The sequence below is a fragment of the Musca domestica genome, unplaced genomic scaffold, assembly GCF_030504385.1.
Source record: "Musca domestica strain aabys unplaced genomic scaffold, Musca_domestica.polishedcontigs.V.1.1 45, whole genome shotgun sequence".
Taxonomy (NCBI): domain Eukaryota; kingdom Metazoa; phylum Arthropoda; class Insecta; order Diptera; family Muscidae; genus Musca; species Musca domestica.
Genome location: NW_026712335.1, coordinates 4,550,065 through 4,573,190, shown reverse-complemented (window position 1 = coordinate 4,573,190; position 23,126 = coordinate 4,550,065). Strand labels below are relative to the sequence as shown.

Below are 23,126 nucleotides of genomic sequence, written 5' to 3'. Positions count from 1 at the left end.
TAAGGCTTTCAAACGGCCAATGAAACCGTCACACGCTGCCCGAATGTTGCTCTACGGGATTTTGATCGAATTTTTGGTATCTTTTAGTGCTAACCTTGCTTTCCAAAATACTCCAAACACAATCGTCCAACGGATTGGTATTCGGAGATTTTGGTGGCCATTGTGCGCTGGAAATGAAGCGAGGAACCTCATTTTGTAACCATTCTTGAGTGGCACATGCTGAGTGCGATGGTGCTGAGTCCTGTTAGAATGACCAAGGTCTGCGGCCAAAATGTTTGCGAGTCCAAGGCTTTAATACACGCTCCAGAATATTTTCGCGATAATGTTCGGCATTTATTCTGATGCCACGGTCGATTAATACTAGCGGAGAGCGACCATTGGCTGTTATGGTAGCCCACACCATCACTATGGCCGGTGCTTGAGTTCTGGTGGCCAACCGAAGGTGAACATTTTCAGCTGACCTTTTTGGCAAGTAAACACGATCATTTGTTTGTTTGCAAACTGCTGGACAACGAATGTTTTCTCATCGGATAAAACCAAATTCGATTTCACCATTTCGGCCAAGCAAAGCAACTCTTCAGCTCTTTTGAGTCCATTTTCTTTCTGTGGCGATGTAATTTCTTGCACTTTTTGGAATTTCAATGGCTTTACCCCGACACAATATTTGCCGAATGAAATATATGTTCACGGTCACGAGCCATTTTTGGGCCACTGCGACGCTGGTTTCGATCAAGTCGCTTATTTACTTTTCGAACCATTTCTACTGATGTTGCTGTTTTCTTCTGTCCACTTCCTTGACGTCGGACTACGCTACGGGTATCACGGTTACGAGCGATGCTACAAGACATAAAAGATTTATTCACATTTAAATGCTGCAGTGCTCTTACGATAGCCACTTGTGGATTTCTAGCCAATTATAAAGAAATCACGCTATCACGTTTGAATTTCATCTCGAATAACTTTTTTTCTGGAAAATTCTCACCAAAATGCTTTTGCACGCTTGTAAACAATATAATGAGCTGTCACTTGCATAATTTTAACAGCTGTCGGACGAATGACTTAGAAATGACAGCAGTCTGAAGTTGGTTGCAGTTTTTTCATCTCACCCTGTATGCGACACTACACTAGTGATTCTTCACTCCGAATTTCAGTATTTAAGCTCTCTACTTTTAGTACTTTTCGTACGCTTTTTTAACAGATATCCAGCACCAACTCTTTTTCCTAACCCTACTGAAGCCAATACCAAAATTTTAAAATCCATTCCCCCAAAACCATTTAGTGCAGTTCTTACTCTTAGTACACCTTTCCACAACCACATTCTGCTTCCCAAAATCTCATGCCAAATTTCAAGTATTACCTCCATCCATATGCAAAACTCCAAATGGTATAAAATCTAGTGCAGTTTAGTACTTTGGTACAACCATTGTCCGAATTTTCAAAAAACCTTTAATTCGTCTATCATACGCAACATCAAAGACCCTCATTTCAAAGTTCAGATTTCTAGTTTTTCCCTTTCCGAAGTACACAATTTAATACTATTTAATAACGATGTGATCTGGTTTGTTGGTGCCCTTCGAGATCACTTCAAAAAGTGATTTTATAACGGTAAATAAAGAGAAGATCCGACGTTTTTGACCTTTTAAATTTAAACGTGCATAATTTATATTTTTAATAGCGGATTTCTAATTTTTTTTCTTTGAAAGGTGTGTTACCTTTCAAAAGTTTTGCCTTTCAAACTAAATAAATATTAGGATAAGAAACTCGGATTTTTTCTATATTTACCATTGTAAAATCCATAATATGGAGGCAAAATATGGAGGTAATATATCAACTCAACCGCCCAAAAGGTGATTCTAATTCCAAATTTTAATTTTTCCAACTCTATTCCCTCACAAAATATAAAATTTAGTACCATTAGGAATTTTTTTTTAAATTTTTTATTGATATTCTATGAGTTTTGTATCGGAGGTACTAGAAATGGTCTCGTCGATTAGTTTCTGAAAAATATATTTCAACCAACATATCAACCCAGCTGATGCTATTTCCTCCCCTTTTATATGGTATTAGATTTTTTGGAAAATTGATCAATTTGTGGTGAGATAACAAAAGCATTGGACCTATATATCTCATCTCCCCTCTTTGCCTAATGTTATTAGAAATATTAGAATGTATAAAGCTTGAGGATAATCTAAGAAAACTTACAAATTTAGGAAAGTTCCATATGTATATCCTTTGAACGGGAGGTACCAGAGAAGGTGCGTCGAAGTAGTTCAGAATTTTTTAATAATTTCGGCATGTTTTCCAAGCAGCTATTTAAATTGTTTAGCTAGTTCTCAATGTCTTCAGGCCATATAGGCTTTAAGTTATATTCATTCTAGAGTTTTTTTCCCATATTCCCAACAAGTTTTCTTATGCATATTTCATAAAGCCAATTACCCCCTCCCCCCAATACTGAAGTACTTGAGATTAGAAGAAACTTTTGTTTTGGCGTTCAAACGCTTTTATATCTTTGCTTAAACGCTTACATGAATTGTCATTATTGCCAGTGATTTAACTTTTCTTTTTATCGGTGTTTCTTTTCTTCTTTGGTCTTTCTTCTTGCAGGTATGGTACTATAGTTTCGGCCAAAGCTATATTTGATAAGACAACAAAAAAATGTAAAGGTAAGTTGAGAACGTGCTGCTGCCATGGGAGTTTTTCGTGGCCGGGTTTTAACTTTGTTTTTATCATTAACGTAATTTTTATCTTCTCATAAAGATTCATAATGAAACTTTGTTATTTTTTCTTTGTTTGTTTTGCTCCAACCAACAACAAAACCACAAAAAAAAAATATTTCAAAAAAAAAACGAAAAACTTATCTCTCACATATTTCTGATACTATTTTTTTCTTCTTCTTCTTCATTGTTTTGTGGATTTGTCCTTTTTTTCTTCTTCTCTTTTTTTTTTTTTTGGTACTTATTTTCAGGTTACGGCTTTGTAGATTTCGAATCACCGGCATATGCTGAGAATGCCGTAAAATCTCTTCAAGCTAAAGGCATTAAAGCACAAATGGCAAAAGTGGGTGTTTGGGTGCTCCTTAGGCCGGCCATAGTACGTTGTTTTTATTCCTTTTTTCAGTTTTCATTTATCACGTTGCCTTCAGTTTTGTTTTGTTTTTGTTTCCCGTTGTACACTACCTTTTTTTGTTTGTGTTGCATGCTTGATAACAAAACCAAAAAATCGAAAAAAAAAACGAAAATACTCTATGTATAATTAGAACAAAAACCAAACCTGGGGACCAAACAAATCCAACGGACCAGCTAAGACTAAATGGACGAAAAGAACGACGTATCAAATGAACCACAACGTACCAACCGAGAAACAGGACATTTCTTTATAATAGACTGGATGGACTCATTCCTTTTTTTGGGAGGGATTTTCGTATTTCCAGTTTGTTTTTTCTGTTTTAGACTTTGGACAGTATCACCAACACCATCATCACGACTATTACATTACTTCCTTCTAACGCCTCTAACGCAAAGACATTCATTTACAGGAGGACTTTTTGTTTGTTGTTATGTGCTAATTTTTTTCTAAAGGAAACAAAACAAACATAAAGCTAACAGACAGAGAAAGCAAAAAGAATGAAATTTAAAAAACTTAAAAAAATCCTGCTCAGTTTCAGAATCTAATGATGAGTGAAAGAAAGGTATTTCGTTACAATAGAATTTTCACAATAGCGAGATCTCATTTAATTTGGTAACTGTACTGAAATAAAAGTGTTTTTTCCAAACAATTAGAATAAAACAGTGAATAGAGTTGTTATATATATTATTTTTTAGTATTAAATAAAGTTTTCACCTGGCATGAGTGATGGGGTCCACTGGTAACCATTGGAATTTAATCTAAAAAAAAATCAAATTTCTATAAAATAAATCCGATTTCAGTTACTCCATCACAAATGTAGGTCTTGACCCGATATATAAATATTTATATTTATTAGACATTATAGAAATGTTAAATTTTATAGAATTTTTTTGTATGTATATATGATTTTATATTTGATTTTGATTTTTGATTTTTATTCATTATTTTTATTTGCTTACAAACAGCTGGACAACGTATGTTTTCTCATCGGAGAAAACCAAATTCGGCAGTTCACCACTTTCGGCCAAGCGAAGCAACTCTTTAGCTCTCTTGAGTCTATTTCTTTCTGTTGCGGTGTTAGTTCTTGCACTTTTTTGGAGTTTCAATGGCTTTACCCCGAGCTAATTTTTCAATATTTGGTGAATGGAATATTGTGAATAGATAGACTAATGACTATCTAGGTAGACTCTCAAACATATATGGTCATATATGGTAGATATGGTCCCAATTTTATTCATCGCAATATTTATAACAATCTTGGGGTAGTAGCGAATATTGATATCATTTTGAGAAATCATAATACCCGCATATAAGGCAAAGGATTTCCAAGATTTATTTCGAATGCGAAAATGCAGACAGATGCAGACAGAGAGTTAAATTACCTAACAAAACCCGAAACGTCAAATTACAGTTGATTTGGTCTCCATATTTCCTAAAATGTGGACCTACAATTTTTAGGAAAAATAAGTTAATATATTCCATTTTCAAACCAAACATTTCAGGTATATTAGCACTGCTTGTGCAGGGTATGAAATATTCGAAGGGTCTCGAACCCAAATTTCTAAAATGTATCGTATTCCTTTGAGAACTATAAAGGGGCTATTCTAAATTGTACCAAGGGCATCAAAACAACTAAAATCAGTGAATGTCGCTGCTTAAGGCTTATCCCAAATATTCTATGGATATCAAATAAAAAAGTCTAAAGCTCAATTCAGTAGAGCAATTTTAATACTAAACATCGTAGTTTTAATGAATATTTGAGGAATTAGAGACGCGTTGGCGACCAGATGCCATTGAAATTTTATATGATGGTATGCTTTGGATTTTAATAGCTATTCAGGTTAAAGAGAGCCTTCAAATTAACCTTTAATTCACTTAAATTTCATTCTGTGAATCCCCAGTTTTTAGTTTTCATACAAAAGGAAACTGTGGAACCGGTGGAACAATGTAATTTATGCAACCCTAAAAAACCTCTATTAGAGTCAAACGACACAATTATATGTCGCTCTCTCTTAAAGTTTGACAAATGGTGGCGTCGTTTATTTTGTATAACTTCGAGGAAAATTAGATGAGTAGCAGTCTTCCAACTGGCCTGTCTAAATATTTCTCAATTTTGAATCGGATTTTATCTCTTGGTCTATGAGGTATCTTTTGGGCCATATCAATTGTTTTAAATCATTTATGCTCATAGAAATATAAAGTATCGACTATTAGGAAAATGTAATAAAAATGTATCGATAAGATTTCGATACTTTGTAGTAATTTATTTTAAGCAAAACAATTACATGTTTTTTGGCCAAACAAAAAGTTTTATTTTTTTTTTAATCGGAATTCTTCCTTGAATTTCTTCTGTTTATGTAGAATTTGTTAATGTAGATAGGATATGTTATTATTATGTTCCTATATATTGTAATATTAGTGTAGATATAAATTTAAGTTAGGTTGTGATCAAGTTTACGATTTTATTAACTGTCCACAAATATAAACATTTATTAAAATAATAATAAAAGCATAATAATAGAAATGATAATTATAAAAATTGAAAAATAAAAAAATAACAATAGTAAATTAAATATTAAAAAAAATAACAATAATAATAATAATAATAATAGTAAAAATAATGATAATAATAATAATAATAATAATAATAATAATAATAATAATAACAATAATAATAATAATAATAATAATAATAATAATAATAATAAAAATAATAATAATAGTAGTAATACTAAAAATAGTAATAATAAAAATAGAAAATAATAAATCTATGTTGTTTTGAATAATAGTAATAACAATATTTATAATAGTAATAACTCTGTGCAACACAAAAAATAATAATTACAAGAAATACCCAGCAGATTATGAAAGTGCGGCATACAATATAAGACACGTGTGTTAGCGATTTAAAAATACACACACACACCAAAAAAAGTAATTATTTTCTTTTTAAGATTTCTTGAATTCCTTACATTTTAGGTATATAGTGTCTTCGGCAAGACAATTTTTGGTGGAAAATATTAACCTTCAAGCGAGTTTCCAAGGGATAATGGCCGGAAACTTCCTTTAAACGAGATCGTGGCAAACCCAAATATTTTACAAATTTATTTACCATGAAATTCTAAAACAGGGCTTAAAAGTCATGGGAACTTTAAATGTAACCTAAAAGCCAGGAATTCATGTAATTAAAATCACATTTTAGTTTTAAAGCCGTACCTAATGTTATTTTTTGCAAACATATGGCTAAATTAAATGGAAAATAGAAGTCAATCGTAAAAACTACTCGGAATCGTTGATAACACCAATTTAGGGTCTATACCACAATTGGACCGATATGAACCCTGATTTTGGTCTAAGAATGCGAACTTCTTTTGAGGTTTTACTCTAGAAACCGATACTTTCTTAATATGTTTTTAGTAGAATTTCATGATAAACATGTTTTGACAGGCTAAGTTCACGTTTAAAATTATTTGTAATTTTTTTTTTTTTTTTTTTTTTTTTTGAAAAAGAACAGAAAATATTTATTTTCGTGACTGCTTTGAGGATTAAAGTTCTCGAACAAATGAAATCACATATTGTTATTAGTAATGCTACCGAAGACATTATATATCAACAAGTAAGTAAGTTTTTCCGGGCCGAACTTGTAATACCCTTCACCATTTGGAAGGAACAGGAAAAACTTAAAAAAAAATCGTCGAAAAGTACAGTTTAAATGAAAAAATACACATGTGTGCAAAATTGTAGCCTTCTATATCAATTCGTTCGAAAGATAACGTGATTACAACAGACGGACAGACAGACACTTAGATAGACGGACTTCGCTAAAAACTTAGAATTTTACGCTGATTGAGAATATATATAGTTTGTTGGGTCTAACATGAGTATTTCGAGGAGTTACAAACGAATGACAAAGTTAATAACCCTTCTATAGTGTAGGAGAGGGTATAAAAATGACGAAAATTTCAAAATGTGTGAGAGGGGGACACTGGACCTCTCTATGCAGATTACTTTGCGATATAAACGACGATACACATGTCTTCTATTTTTAGAACTAATTAATAATAAACCACCATATTGGGGTCTATACGAAGTCCTGGACTTGCATAAGCGACTTTTGTCATAATTCATTACAATATTCAAATACAAAACTTGAAAAAACTTAGGAACTTCAAATAAGAAATTTTAAACCAATTTTAAATATTATGGTATATGGTACCTAAAATCGTCAAAATACCGAATATAGGGAGCTGTTTATATACGGGGCCTATACGAAGTCCTAGACCTGCATAGACAATATTCTGTCATAGACCGTAGTTCCCATTACGAAATCTAAATACGACATTTGAAACAACTCAGGTGAATAATGTCGCTAAAATCATCGAAATTCCGAATTTTGGGAGGTACCGTTACATGGAGGCTATACGATATCGTGGACCTATATAGACATTTTTCTTCTAGGTGATAAAGTGCATAGCAAGAACTTCTAGTATGGATTTTTAGACAATTCCATTGAAAAATTTAGCTAAAATCATCAAAATACCGAATATAGGGAGGTACCGTTATATTGGGGATATACGTTATCGTGGACCTATATAGACAATACTCTTCCAGGGGCTAAAGTACTTTTTGTGGATTTTCAGACAATTTCATTGAAAAATCGTGGGCCTGACAGAACTTCTTTTGTGGTTTTTAAGAAAATTCCATTGAAAGTTATGGCTATGGGGGGATATACGATATCGTGGACCGAAAAAGCCCATCTTCGAACTTGACCTGCCTGCAGACAAAAGACGGTGCAAAATTTTAGCCTCCTGTCATATTCGTTTTGACTCCAACGTGATTTCAACAGACGGACGGACCGGGCTCTTCTTAGAATTTCACGCTGATCAAGAATAATAAATAAAATTATTATTTCGATGAGTTACAAACAGAATGACGAACTTAATATACCCTCCATACTTTAAATGGTGGAGGATATAAAAAGACATTCTAAATAAATAATAAATGCTTGGACAATCCGTAAAGATCACAAAAATGTATAACAGTTCTTAATGAAGTAGATTTTTCAATACATATATCTATAAACAAAAAATATATTTCAATTAGTTCAAACGAACACCATACCCAAATTAAGTCAAAGCTAGGTTCTTCAATTGTCTCAATAATTCGAAAGAAATACCAAAAAAAAATCTAAATACATAATTCTAATAACATAATTTACAGTTACCCAATACCCCTCTCTGATGGGTATGGTGTCTTGTTTTCTATTCTAGTTAAAAAATATTTATTAAAAACAAAATACAACGTATCTTTTGTTATAGAAATTAAACCCTAGAAACTGAGATTTAAATAAAGTAATTTTGAGTAGACATGGACCGGCCTTAGATAACAATTGTTTTTTTTTTATACAAAAAAAGTTGAGTAGTATATATTTGTAGATACAAGCAAACATCATAATAACAATCTACATACATACATTCATTACTTACTTCATACAAATGACACCATACTAACCACACACGCATACACACACACATGTAGCTAACTACCAACATCCAACGTAATATTTATTCTATTATTAACCCCAATAACTATAACTAACTAAAAGTAAACAAAATACAACTTTGTAATGATTCTAAACTAACTGTAAATTTATTTTTGAAAAATTCTAAACAAACAAAACTTTTAACATCATCGACACCACAACTCCAAACCAAAAAATTCCAATCACCCATCCACCTACGAACAAATCAACCACGACAACAACAACCACAGCAACAAGAACAGGATCCAACAAATTTGTACATCACAAATTTGCCGCCATATTTCAAAGAGACTGATTTAGAGAAAATGTTATCGAAGTACGGACACGTGGTGTCGACCAAGATTCTGTGTGATGCCCAATTGAATTCTCGAGGTAATTGGAATTATGCCCTTAATGACAGCAATAAAAAACAAACATCCAAATAAAAAAATTATTAAATTGATTGTTTTTATTTCTTTTTCCATGTATTTTCACCAGGTGTCGGCTTTGCACGCATGGAAAATCGCGAAAAATGCGAACAAATTATACAAGTCTTGAATGGTACTACAATACCGGGTGCTAACGATCCATTGGTGGTTAAATTCGCTGACAGCGGCTCATCAGCCAAAAAGAATCTATTGAAAGCCCGTGATCCCAACAATCGTTCGCGTTTGGATATATCAGCCGGAACAGCAGGTATGGAAAGTATACCTGTAACCCCTGATCCAGGGGCTCAGCAAAATGGTACTACAGCTGGCTATACTCGTTTTGGTACACCCCAAATAGGTAGTTATCCCTTGGCTAGTTCTCCATGGATGGGCTATATGATGACTACAACTGCTACACAGCCAGCTGCAGCATTCGAGAATCAGGTGAGTGTGGTAATGGAAAGTGAATTATTATTTGAAGAAAAAAATGTGGGGGTATACTCTAACAAGGAATACAAAGTGAACAAATTGTGATTTATTAGACTTTATTAGCCAATATCATATGCAGGACTAGCAGCATATACCCTTTAAGGAATAGATTGGCATAAAATAACAACGGACCAAGAAATATGACCATGAAATATATTTTAATATCTGAGTTTTTATTCGTATTAGTATTTAAATCAATAAAATTAGGAATACCAATTTAGGTATAACTTCAAGCATTCCATTGTTTCAAAATTCGTATTTGAAATTCGTAATGGGTGCTAAAGCCTATGACAAAAATTTTCGTATGCAGGTCTACGTCTTCGTATAGTCCCCATGCAGCGGTTTTCAATTAAGTGGTAGTTTTCGGATTTTTATACCCTCCACCATACATAGTATGGAGGGTATATTAAGTTCGTCATTCCGTTTGTAACTCATCGAAATAATCATTTTAGACCCAACAAAGTATATATATTCTTGACCAGCGTAAAATTCTATGGCGATTTAGCAGTGTCCGTCTGTCTGTCCGTCCGTCCGTCTGTTGCAATCACGCTACAGTCTAAACGAATTAAGATAGGAAGCTAAAATTTTGCACAGATCCCTCTTTTGTCTGCAGGCAGGTCAAGTTCGAAGGTGGGCTATATCGGTCCACGATTTCGTATAGCCCCCATATAACGGTACCCCCGATATTCGGTATTTTGATGATTTTAGCCACATTTTTCAACGGAACTGTCTTAAAAATCCACACAAGGAGTTTCTTGTGGGTACTTTATCCATTGCAAGAGAATTATCTATATAGGTCCACGATATCGTATAGCCCCCATATAACGGTACCCTCCGATATTCGGTATTTTGATGATTTTAGCCCCCACACAACGGTACCCCCCGATATTCGGTATTTTGATGATTTTAGCTATATATTCCAATGATATTTTCTGAAAATCCACACAAGGATTTCTTTGTGAGCACTTTAACCCCTGAAAGGAATTTTTCTATATAGGTCCACAATATCGTATATCCCCCCATATAACGGTACCCCCGATATTCGAGATTTTTATGATTTTAAAAGAATTTTCAATGGATTTTATTTTTTTTTTTTGAAAATTTACTAATTCGTTCCAAGTGGTGGAGGGTATTCAAAGTTCGGCCTTTTTTACTTGTTTTAGCTTGACATAGCCTATATTTTTCCCATTGCCCCCTTTGTATCTTCTTAGCGTTTTAAGCTAAAATCTTAAAAGTGTCACATGACTTAGTGTTTCTGAAGTCTCTTATTTAAACAATAGGGCATTCAAGCATCTGTACTTTTCTCACATTTCTACTATTCTTGCTTATCCTGAATTGGAGTCTATTGCTTTAAGCTTTATGTTCGATTAAATACCCCATCTGTGTTTGTGTATTTTGCTTTGGGCTTGACGAATAATATTTCACTTATCCATTTTTTATATATGGGTTATACTTATTTTGGACCCCATTAGGTACATAGATTTCTGCAATTTCGCAAACATGGTGTTGGAAGGTGGATTGGTTGCATGGGTGTCCACTACTTTGTATAGCCCCCCATACAACAGTATCTCCAAATTTTGTATATGTATGCTGATGATTTTAAAGGGAATAATTTCAGTATTTTATACCAATCCTGTTGGCAACCTTACCAAGAAAGGGTGAAAGTTATCAATAAGATTTCTCAATCGAACTGTTCGAAATATGATATTCCAAGCCCTTGGTTGGTAAAAAGATTTTTCCAATTTTCCTCAGAAATAAAATTTACAGTTCGGATACCAAAACCCGTAATTTTCAAATGTGATTGCGACATGTTTCTTTTTTGCTGATGAAACAGCGAACTTAAATTTTTTTTTAATTTTTTAATTTATTTTACTTTTTCCTTTTATTGCAGTATTTACAATTGGCTTCTTCACCACAACATTTGAGCGTTTCGCCATATAAAACCGATCTAGTGAATACCCTACAGGGTCCAGGAATGTATTTGAATGGTTCGGAGGCCGTAATGCCATATGGAGCTATGATGCCACCCATGGGTCCTTTACAGGTGATTAAAAGAGTCATTCGATTTTATAAATTCTTAACAAATTGATTTGTTATATCTTTCAAATAATTAAATTTAAATTTCATTTTCTCTTTCAACACACTCACACCCATAAAAACACCTACAACAATTAACCGCATCTCTTTTCTCCTCATATTTTGTTCTTCTCTTTTCTTTTATTTCATGAATCTCCAGTATATAAGTCCCTCATATCCCTATTATGCTCCTCCAATGATTCCTACCATACCTATGACAGATTCCTCTGACCAGGCATTGAGTACTGCTGCCTCACCCAATGGGGCTGCCTATACACAATTTTTACATCCTTTAGCACCCAAGTAGATGAATGTTTTTGTTTGTTAAGGTAAGTTGGCATGGCTGGCTGAGAATTGTGGACCATGTGGAACCAGGGACGTGGTAATTGATAATTTATTTTCTTTTATTCTCTTTTTTTCAACCAACAGTTCTAAGTCTATCCATAAATGGAAAGAAACCAAAATTTATGTTTGTAACTGAAAATCGATGATGAATAAGATAAAGATAAAGTGGAAGAGGAAATGGAAGAGAAGAAATTAAAGAAATGCAGAAAGAAGAATGAAACCAATCAATGATGATGACGACGACGACGAAGATGAAGAAGAATGAGATTTTGAAAAAACGCGCTTTTTAGTAAAACAAAAATAAATGAAGAAAAAAGAAAACAAAACAAAAGCCAAACTGGGCTTTTCTTTGGCTTTTTGTCTAAAATTCATACACACATACAAACATACAACAACACACTCAATCACTTACATCATAAGTATGCAAACATCTGGCAACGTTTTATACGACGAAGAAAAATAATCAGCGTAATAACAAGAATAAGAAGAAGCAGAATAAGAGTAAACAAACATTTAAGAATAAGTCAAAACAAAAACATGCTGTAGCTTTGCCTCAAGAAGACAACAACAAACAAAAAAAAAATTATGGAAAAAAATAAAAAAAAAATATTTTTTTATTTCTCTTACAAAGAGACCAGCCAACTCTTTGTTGAGCAAATTGAGTGTCACACACAGAACCGGATGCCAGAGCTGGCCAACACAACATGCATGTGTCACTGGCTTGGCCTGGCCTGGCCCCTGCGGAAAGGACATTATCATCATCTCATCATCACCAGCATATTTTTCGCCGTAGTCAAATAGAAATGTTTCTTCGTTTCGTTCTTTCTTTCTTTCTTTGGAATACCAAGTAATCTTAAGCTGCACATTCCATCGTTTATTAGGGTCCGGGGGAGTTTGGAGTTGGTGCTGCTGCACCATCCAACAGCTCCTTGGAAAAAAAATGTTTTTTTTTATTTTAAAGTAGTCATGTGTTTTTGTAATGTTTTTTTTTTCTAGTTTTAGTAGTTTATAATAATAAATGAATTTTTTATGGTTTTTTCCTCACCTCCTTTGTTTACTGTGTTTCTTAAGCTATTTTTGTAAAATTTCCAAAAAACAAAAACAAAAAAAAATGATAAGAAAATCCCAGAAAATCCAGTAGTTCTTAAAGAAAATAAAAAAAAAAAACAAAAAAAAATCGTAGTGGTAAACCAATGATAAGCTGAAGCAAAGAAAATAATGAAGACGTAAAGCGAAATAAAAGTTTATTAAATGTAAGTGAAAAAAAGAAAAGAAAAACACACACAGAGGAAAAAACAAACCATAAATGTGGATGTATTATTTATTTTGAATAAACGGAGAAAATAAAACTTGAAAGGATATTTTTAAGTAAAACCCTGGAGTTGTGGAGAATTTGAATTTTTTATTGGGGCTTTTGGGTGGGGATTTGTTGGTAAGTACTTGCGAGTTTTGCTAAAACTATTCAATTTTTATTCTCAATAAATCAAACAAGGTAATTGAAGTTGTAAGTTTGACCAAGACGTTAAGTGACAAAAAGAAGTTATTAAGAATATTTTATTAAATTCATAATTTTATGGACAAAAAAATTATTGCAGATATTTTGGATTTATTTTTTGGAAAAAAAATTTAAAATAATAAAATCTACAAAAATATTTAATATCGCTCTACGTTTGATTAAGACCTCAAAGAGAGAAATTCGAGGACGTAAAAGGAAAGCTAAGATCTTGAAAAATGACATAAGGGTTAAGATTGGATTTTTTTGAAAATCCGTACTTTTAAGGTATGAAAGGTAGGAAACGGTACAGAATGGCACCACATTGAACGATTATAGCATTGAAATTGTGCATGGGGTCACTCATGGTACAAATAAATCAGAGTGACCTAATTTCAAATAATAATATCCAGATCTGCATTTTTCCGAAATATAATTTGTCAAAAAACTTTATTGAAAACAGTTTCCAACTCCGATTTTTGGGGATACTAAGTTATGTCAATGTTATAATAGAGAATTCTAAAATATAAAAACGTTTACATGTGTGGGGGTGAGGTACCAAGATTTTCAGAACTTTGAACATACAGTATATTAATAGGGTCTTAATTGTCCAATAATTGGTAAAAGAAATTATACATAGGAATCACTTTTGATTAAGATAAGATAGGATTTTTGGAAATTTATAATTTAATGATAAGATATATACTAAAAGGTAAGTAGAGAACTTCAGCAGATTGTTTTTTTTTTTTTTTTTTTTTTTTTGGAAATTTTTGCTAAAACGAAGTCAACATTGTGCATTTTATCAGTCCTTCCAACGACGTCAAATTGTCGCAAAAACTGTTCTTTTCAATCAAGTTATAAATGCGAAGCGGTAGGGTCATAGTTCCAAAATTTGGCTTGTTGGAGGACCCAAAGGTGGCAAGCGATAGATTTTAAGAAGTACTTTAAAAATGTATGTTGGAACTACAGTTCTGCACTTATGGATCCTATAACAGTACCTCCCTATATTGTTTTTACCTACATTATTCCAAATGGTGGAGGGTATTCAAAGATCGGCACTGCCAAACTTACTGTTTTATTAGTTGTTATAACCTCAGCCATATGGTAACGGAGGGTATTCACCATTATAAGGCCAAAAGATGCCTTTGGACAAAATCTGTTTCATGACATCTCTCACACAAAAGTTCACAATTTTGTTCTCAGATCTTGTGTTGATAGAAATATTGAGGTGTACCATGTCTGAATGGAATCGGATGTTAATTTCGTCCTTTAAGAGCTTCATTAATATTCAAAATATCGACCCTTTGTGGGGAAGGTACCAGAAGGAGTCGACCGATATATTCCATATTCACGCCAGAGCTTGGGTTAATAAAAATATTCTGAAGTATATAATGTGAAGACAATCGGACTCTTACATCACATTTTATAAGAGTTTTAATTATTCGAAATGTTGACCCTATGTGGGGCTGGTACTTGATGGGTTGGACTGATATTGTCAATTTTCTCACCAGATTTAACACTGATGCATATATTAGGATTTGCAAAGTTAGAGCATAATTGGATTTTGCTTTCTCTCCCTGTGCAGTATTTTTTTTTTTTTTTAAATTTGGAAGTTTTGTAGGGTAGGTACCAGAATGAGTGGACCGATATTGTCCATCTCCGAACTCGATCTATGTTTTTTTTTTTTATTTCGTTGAGGCACGTTTTGGCCGTATCAAATGATATATACCTTCTCTAGCCATATGGCTGAGGGTATACAAATCTAGAAAAATCTGGCTAAAATGATCAAAATACTCAATATGGGGTGGCTCTGCAGGAAATCGTGCAATGTTTTGCCACCTGAACTAGGACCCATTATGATACAAATACCAAATTATAGACAATTCCGTTAGAAAATGTAACTTGAATCGTAAGAACAAACAACATTTGAAGGTATGGGGTGCTATAGTAATAATAGTATAGCGTGGACCTTTACAGACAATGTTCTGGCACCAAAGTCAGTACCCGTTATAAACTCTTTATGGCAAATTTGGAACAATTCCGTGGAAAAATTTGGCAAAAATCATCAAAATACCAAATATCGGGAGGTACCGTTATATGGGGGCTATACCAAAGCGTGGACCCATACATACAATATTTCGCCACAGATAAATGCGTGAAAAAATGTGGCAAATATCATCAAAATACCGAATATCGGGATGTGCCGTTATATGGGGACTATACCAAAACGTGAACCGATATACGGCATTTTCAATACCAACCATCCTTGACACAATACAAATTGTTCTGCTAAATTTTGACGCTCTACATCAAATAATGTGAGCTGTATCCTGATTTAGACAGACAGACAGACGGACATCGTTAAATCGACTTAGAATTTTATGCTGATTGTGATGTTGGGGATGTTACAAATGGAATGACAAAGTTAATATACCCTCCTTTGCAAGGTGGAGGGTATAAAAACTAAGAGAAATTGGACTGGTGGACGAGGTCTTGTTTTTGAGCTGCGCTAATAAATATAAAGAAACATACATTTTTGTTTTTGTCTTTTTTGGACTCATGTGCTACCACACGATTTTGAGCAGTGCTGCTTATTATCTGTCATGAGTGAAAGATCAATTAACAGACAAATACGAATAATTTTCAACATATTTTTCTATAAAATCATTTTTGAGGTAATTTGCATTATCTTTAATCTTCAATATTATTAAATATGCAAAAATTCAACGCAGGAAACTTATTTCAACATTTTCTTAATCATTTCTCTTTCATTTGTTTTTTTTTTTTTTGCCCATCTATGTTAAAACCATCAACACATGAAGTGTCCCATATGTTCTATGTTAAAAATATGTTATTTGATTACATAGTCCTGTTATTGTTAAATCCCTGTAAACTTGGGGATACCAAAACATTACCAAATTTCAATAACATTTTCTGTTAGCCCCACGGCTTAGTTTACATTTCACTAACATGTTCCTTAACATTTCCAGGTAGATTGGTGCAGTTCTGTTATGTTATCACGAACGCTATGTACCCATACAATTGTTGTTTTGCATTTTGTTTTGTTTATTTTACTTCATTTCCACTCTGTGCATATTCTCTTTGTAACCGCAACCGGCGAGACGAGGTGTTGCAAGAATAAAATTGCCATCAATGGGTTGTTGGGGGAAGTGCACAGCAGCCATGTAGAAATGTTTGTCTCTCCCTATTGGGTTGTTGTTATTTGAAGCCAGCCAGTCGAAGTAATCAAGAGGCCACAAGAAAAACAAAAACAAATTCTGGCAAAACACCATTACAATTCGTCACATAAATCTTTCGTGGCCATTCAAGTGAAAGAGTAAATTGTTTTGTTTGTCGTGAGAGAGCATTGCATCATTGTAATAATTGAATTATTTACAAAAATCAATCAAATTTTGTAATAAGAAAAGACTAAAGAAGATGTGTGTATGTGCCTCCTATTGGGTGGGGGTTGTGGGCAGCGGGCGAGAAATGAATGTGAATGCCAAAGATGCGAAGCAGACATGCAAACAATGTAAAAAGAAGAGAAAGAACAGGTGCAGCAGGGTGGAGAAGCATCAGACAAAGGAGGAAAAACATACGGTTATTAGGGGTGTCAATGCCTCAAGAAGACCCTTTGGTGTTGTTTTTGTACGAATAAGTGCAATGAAACCAATTATTCCATTCATTGTTTATTATTTACAAATAGGTATCAATTTCAATGGAATCCATTCTGTCATCTTATAAATCAAACAAAAATTCACAAAAAACATACAAAATAAAGAGAAATTGAGATAAGACGAATGAATGAAACTGAACAACATAGTAGACGATAGTAATTGAACGGTATATTTTGGGGTTTATGACACTGTCGTCATCGTCGCCGCATTGCTTGTTTGTCTGATTGTTGTTTCTGCATTGGGTGCTCGCATAGGTCCCCAGACGTTTTTAATTCACAATAACAACAAAATGCTCCCGCCTCTCATTGCATTCGCTCTTCCCTCTCACATGTTTTGCTGTTTACTTGCAATTTCTTTCTACTGCACAGAGTTGCCATTCTAATAGCTGGTTGGTTGATTTCGGTGAATTATTCATCTTCGCTGCTTCGAAGATGAAAATTTATTATTATATTTAATTCAAGTTAGTAAAAAACTTTAGATAATTCAATTTAAATTTATTTCCAAAATATTGCAAGTGTTTAGTAACAATTCATATGGATTTAGAGAAGGTTTCATTGATATAAGAAAAATCTGAAATAAACATCAGGTTTTAAAATTTTCTGTTAACTTTCTTAATCTGATATGTACTGTCTCAATATTAGCTAGTTCATATAATCTTGCTTAAGTAGTTTATTTTAAGCGGCTTGTAGCCTTTTAATGTGTGAAGCTGCACTAGTAGACTATAAAGGAGCTGCATATTATTATACCCTCCACCATACATAGTATGGAGGGTATATTAAGTTCGTCATTCCGTTTGTAACTCATCGAAAAAATCATTTTAGGCCCAACAAAGTGTATATATTCTTGATCAGCGTAAAATTCTAAGACGATTTAGCCCTGTCCGTCCGTCTGTTGTAATCACTCTACAGTCAAAACAAATTAAGATAGGAAGCTAAAATTTTGCACAGATATCTCTTTTGTCTGGGGGCAGGTTAAGTTCGAAGATGGGCTATATCGATCCACGATATCGTATTGCCCCCATATAACGGTACCCCGATATTCGGTATCTTGATGATTTTAGCCACATTTTCCAATGGAATGGTCTGAAAATCCACACAAGGAGTTCCTTGGGAGTACTTTATCCCTTGGAAGAGAATTATATATATGCGTTCACGATATCGTATAGGCCCCATATAATTGTACCTCCCCGATATTCGGTATTTTGATGATTTTAGCCACATTTTTCAATGGAATTGTCTGATATTCCACACAAGGAATTCTTTGTGAGTACTTTACCCTCTGAAAGAGAATTATATATATAGGTCCACTATATCGTATAGCCCCCATATAATTTTACCTCCCCGATATTCGGTATTTTGATGATTTTAGCAACATTTTTCAATGGAATTGTCTGATATTCCACACAAGGAATTCTTTGTGAGTATTTTACCCCCAGACACAGATTTGTCAATATAGGTCCACAATATCGTATACCCCCATATGTAGGCATCTTCCGATGTTAGGTATTTCAAAGATTTTAACAGAATTTTATTTTTTGAAAATTTTCTAATTCGTTCCAAATGGTGGAGGGTATTCAAAGTTCGGCGGGACGTGCATTAAAGCTAATTCCATGGACCAAACTGTTTAGATTATATTTTGGAAGTAAAATCCAGGATTTTCGTTGTTGCATGTAATTTTGGAAGGAAAAAAGCTTAGCCTTAGGGCTGCATTTCTGTTGTTTTACGAAGTTGTTCTACATCCTTATCTGTGATCTTCCACAAATCAAAGGGTCATTATATATAATATATAAGAAATATAATATATATAATATAGAATATAAGAAAAATGGAAACGTCCGGATTTTAACATATATAGTATATTATGCCTTGGACCAATATTTCGAGGTGTTACATTACCGAACACAGATTTATAAGGTCGCAGTCGTTCTACAGGCCACAATTAAAAACCAATCGATACGTAATTATGCATGACGTTAGAGTTCAGGACAGGGCAGAAGTCTTGAATTTTGGACGATCATTGGATTATATTCAGCGGATCACTCCTTTCGTTTGAATTTGTTTTTAATATCAGCGCGACAGAGAGCGAAAATAGGACCAAAAAGCGAAGGTAACATTTGAGCGGTGCTGTATGGTACTATTTAAAAAAAATGAAATATACCAAAATGGATTAAAGCCTAAAGGGACTTCCCAATGTATTATGGTATTGTAGGATATCACATGAACTCCCCAACACGACGATAGCCTTTGCTTTCTTTTTTAATATAATTCATATAACCATGCTTGATTTTTAAGAGCCCCGAAAGCATACAAATTGTGCTTTAGGGGAATTTTAATAATATTTGGGGTAGGGACCGGGTATTTGTGGGTGAGCGTCGGATAAAAACAAGTGAGAAAGATCTAGAATTGCGATATTAGTATCGGGAGTGACGTCGGCATTTGGGATATTTGCGACTTGAAGGTAATTGGCTTTAAGAAAAACCTATTCCCGGCTAACGATTCTGTTATTCGGGTGACAGAAAATCACTAACGCCGTAACCAATTCCAATCTCAATAAATATATGAAAGGCATTATTGCAATGTGAATGAAAAATATTTGTCTTATGAGTTAAGCGGTTTGGCTATAACCCTGTTATAAGAGCTCTATATTCATTTCCATTCAAATTAGCATTGAGGCAGTCGCAGAGTTTTCAGCCTCTTTTCCTGTTTATTCTGGGATTTTGATTAAATCGCCATTCGGAGGCTGCTCCAAGACCAGCAACACTTAGAGAGTTTCCTTCAGAAGGAGGGGTAAAAATTTCGATTAACAAGAAAATATTGAAAAACAAGTAAAAAAGCAGGCCGGGCCGAACTTTGAATACCCTACACCATTTGTAACGAATTAGAAAATTTTCAAAAAATAAAATCCATTAAAAATTCTTTTAAAATCTTTAAATTACCTAAAATCGGAATGTGGTGATATATGGGGAGATATACGATATTGTGGACCTATATAGACAAATCTATGTCTGGGGGTAAAGTACTCACAAGGAACTTCTTGTGTGGATTTTCAGATAATTCCATTGCAAAATGTGGATAAAATTATCAAAATCCCGAATATCGTTATATGTTGGCTATACGATATCGTGGACCTATACAGATAATTCTCTTCCAAGGGATAAAGAACTCACAAGGAACTGCTTGTGTGGAATTTCAGCCAATACCATTGGAAAATGTGGCTAAAATCAACAAAATACCGAATATCGGGGGTACCGTTATTTGGGGGCTATACGATACCTTGGACCTATATTAATAATTCTCTTTCAGGAGGTAAAATACTCACAAGGAAAATCATCAAAATACCGAATATGGGGGGTACCTTTATATGGGGGCTATACGATATCGTGGACCGATATAGCCCATCTTCGAACTTGACCTGCCTGCAGACAAAAAAGAGATCTGTGCAAAATTGTGGCTTCCTATCTTATCTTATATCTTTAGACTGTAGCGTGTTTACAAAATCGTCTTAGAATTTTACGCTGATCAAGAATATATATACTTTGTTGGGTCTAAAATGATTATATCGATGAGTTACAAACGGAATGACGAACTTAATATACCCTCCGTACTATGTATGGCGGATGGTATAAAAAACACGTTTTCCTAGGATATGGAATAAATAACTCCGCGGAACTCCGGAAATAAGAGGAAATTTATAAATTTTGTTAAACATACCACTCGTCATACACAAATACATCCTTTAATAATATCGTTTTCCAAATATCCCAATCTTTTAGTTTGAGTCACTTAAAATACCCAATCTACTCTGAATCTATCTCTACGATATCTAGTGTTAGATTTACGTTAAAAATTTTGCTTTGTTCCAGAACTGGAAGAATGTAAAATTTACTACTCTAATCAATTTTTTTTTATAAAAAAAAAAAAAAAAAATGCAAAAGTGGTAGATTCTGGAACAGACCATTTTATTTCATAACAATTTTTTCTTTCTCAATCCACCATTCCTATGTGCAACACATGCTTTGGCAACTCTGCTGCATAGAAGTCCTACTATTGTTAGTATTTCGCTGTCATTGTCCTCAGTTGCAAGCCAAACAACATATCATAACACAGTGGCAAATCATAAACAATTAGCAAAACAGAAATTCATTTCAAAGTGCTCAAAATAAAATATAAACAAATTGTTTTTTGCAAAAAACAACACAAATTGTATTCTATTTTTATGTCAATCGAAGGAAAATTACAGAAAAAAATCAAATAAACGTAAACAAAGACTGTTAAATGTGAATTCTTCCAAAGAGACTGTTATTGTGTGCCTCCTTCTCCAGTAGAAAGAACAAAGTACTGAGTGATATAACGTTTTTTTATTCTCTAATCAGAAAAAAAGAAAACTAAAATAAGAAACGAAATCCATAAATCTTCCAGCTAAATTATCATCTGCAATATTTTTGAATTTGTGCAAATACTACCTATAACAAATTAGAAACCCCCAAGGCAATTAATGTCGCGAAGTGAATGATTCCCAGTCATTGTCTATCCCCCTATACCCCCACAACACACATAAACGAAAAAGGTGAATTCATTCTGTATAAAGTGCATAAAAAAAACAAAAAACCGCAAAAGTCTCACAAATAAACAAAACAAAACAGCAAATATAAAACATAACAAGAAAAGATAGAGGCAAAGGCGAAAACGACGAAGAAAACAAAACAAACAATTATAAACAAAAACAACGCCCGTTGCAAAGCTCCAATGTGCTCTCCCCTGGTTATTGACTTTCGTGTTGCTGTCTCTTAAAAATAGTGCTCTTTGTTCTTGTGTGTTATCTTCTAAGGTGACTGACTACGTGCGTTCTCTTAATTCATTCATTCGTGTTTGCCGGTTAACTTTTGACATTTTACCTCGTCGTGTGTACGTTGTGTTGTCGCGAGTGCGTGAGTTCGTGTGTGTGTTTGTGTTCAATTGATGATTTGTAAATAATACCGTCGTGGTGTTTGAAAGTTTTGTGTGGATTTTTAAGCGTTTTGCATAGTTTCCCCCCTCGCCCACTCTGTAATATCATAATCAAGTTTGTGCGTGAGTTTGTTTGTCTTTTTTGTGTGTGACAAAGCACCTCCACATAGCCGCCCTTTGTTTGTGTTTCTTGTTGTTGCTGTTTTATGCCACGGTAATTAAAAGAACCCCGTGTTTAAAAAGAGTTTAAACTACTCGCAAATCGCATTCATTCATCCCCACATCAGCGACGAGCTTTGTTGCTGCATTAAAATCTTAATTGGTTTAACTAGTGGCGCTGACTGTCGCTCTTTACTCCTCCTCTAATCGTCGCCGACAATATTGGTAAGTGTTGATGATAAGTGCCATGAAAAATATCGCTTTTGTTAATTATGCGGAATTAATTTGTTGTAGTCCCCATCCTCGTCATCGGCATCGTCGTCTTCGTCGCTGCCTGGCTGGTGTGATAATGACGATGATAGTAGTGACGTTATTTGATAGTTTAAATTGTTTTTGTGCCGTTAATTGGGGTTAGTTGGGGTTTATTGTGTGATGCCAGACATTTACATTTATGTTAGATGCTATCGCCGACAACGCTACGACGATGTGTTAGATAGGCTATTATGAATTACCAGACGCTATAAATAATGAACTAGACACATTATTTTAAACACAAGACAAACTATTGGATACCCGTTTGTTATAAACAAAAAATTTACAGATTTTAAATAGATTTTGCCGGGATCGACAAATAACATTCTGGCAGCCATAAAGGGATATGTTTAAGGGTACAAATGTGGTACAGCTGGATCGAAAGAGCAATTTGGTATTAAAACAAGAAAAAAATTAAGTTCGGCCGGGCCAAACTTTTAATCCCCTCCACCTTAGGGTAAAAGAAACATTAGAACCCATTATGATCCACAAATACAAATTTTTAGATATATACATGGGAAAATGTGCCAAAAATCATCAAAATACCTAATATCG

At 33.8% G+C, this 23,126-nt stretch overlaps 2 protein-coding genes across 8 annotated transcripts in view; both read left to right on the top strand.

Annotated features, from left to right (window-relative positions):
* The window catches only part of LOC101892610 (protein alan shepard), a 356,335-nt gene extending 342,969 nt beyond the window's left edge, over nt 1–13,366 (top strand). For 5 of the 7 annotated variants that reach the window (XM_005180551.4, XM_011292985.3, XM_059127527.1 and 2 more), the window contains 7 exons: nt 2,605–2,663; nt 2,966–3,090; nt 8,899–9,040; nt 9,146–9,519; nt 11,456–11,608; nt 11,801–11,969; nt 12,070–13,366. In XM_005180551.4, the coding sequence (XP_005180608.2) occupies nt 2,605–2,663; nt 2,966–3,090; nt 8,899–9,040; nt 9,146–9,519; nt 11,456–11,608; nt 11,801–11,947 (1,000 nt within the window). In that variant the 3' untranslated portion in view covers nt 11,948–11,969; nt 12,070–13,366. The remainder of the gene's footprint in view (nt 1–2,604; nt 2,664–2,965; nt 3,091–8,898; nt 9,041–9,145; nt 9,520–11,455; nt 11,609–11,800; nt 11,970–12,069) is intronic. The other 2 variants (XM_059127531.1, XM_059127530.1) reach the window with 2 other exon arrangements.
* Nucleotides 13,367–22,305: 8,939 nt separating this feature from the next.
* LOC101892253 (protein alan shepard) overlaps nt 22,306–23,126 on the top strand; it is a 708,170-nt gene continuing 707,349 nt past the window's right edge. Inside the window, exon 1 of the mRNA XM_059127478.1 lies at nt 22,306–22,484. The gene's annotated coding sequence lies outside the window, so the exon portion shown is untranslated. The remainder of the gene's footprint in view (nt 22,485–23,126) is intronic.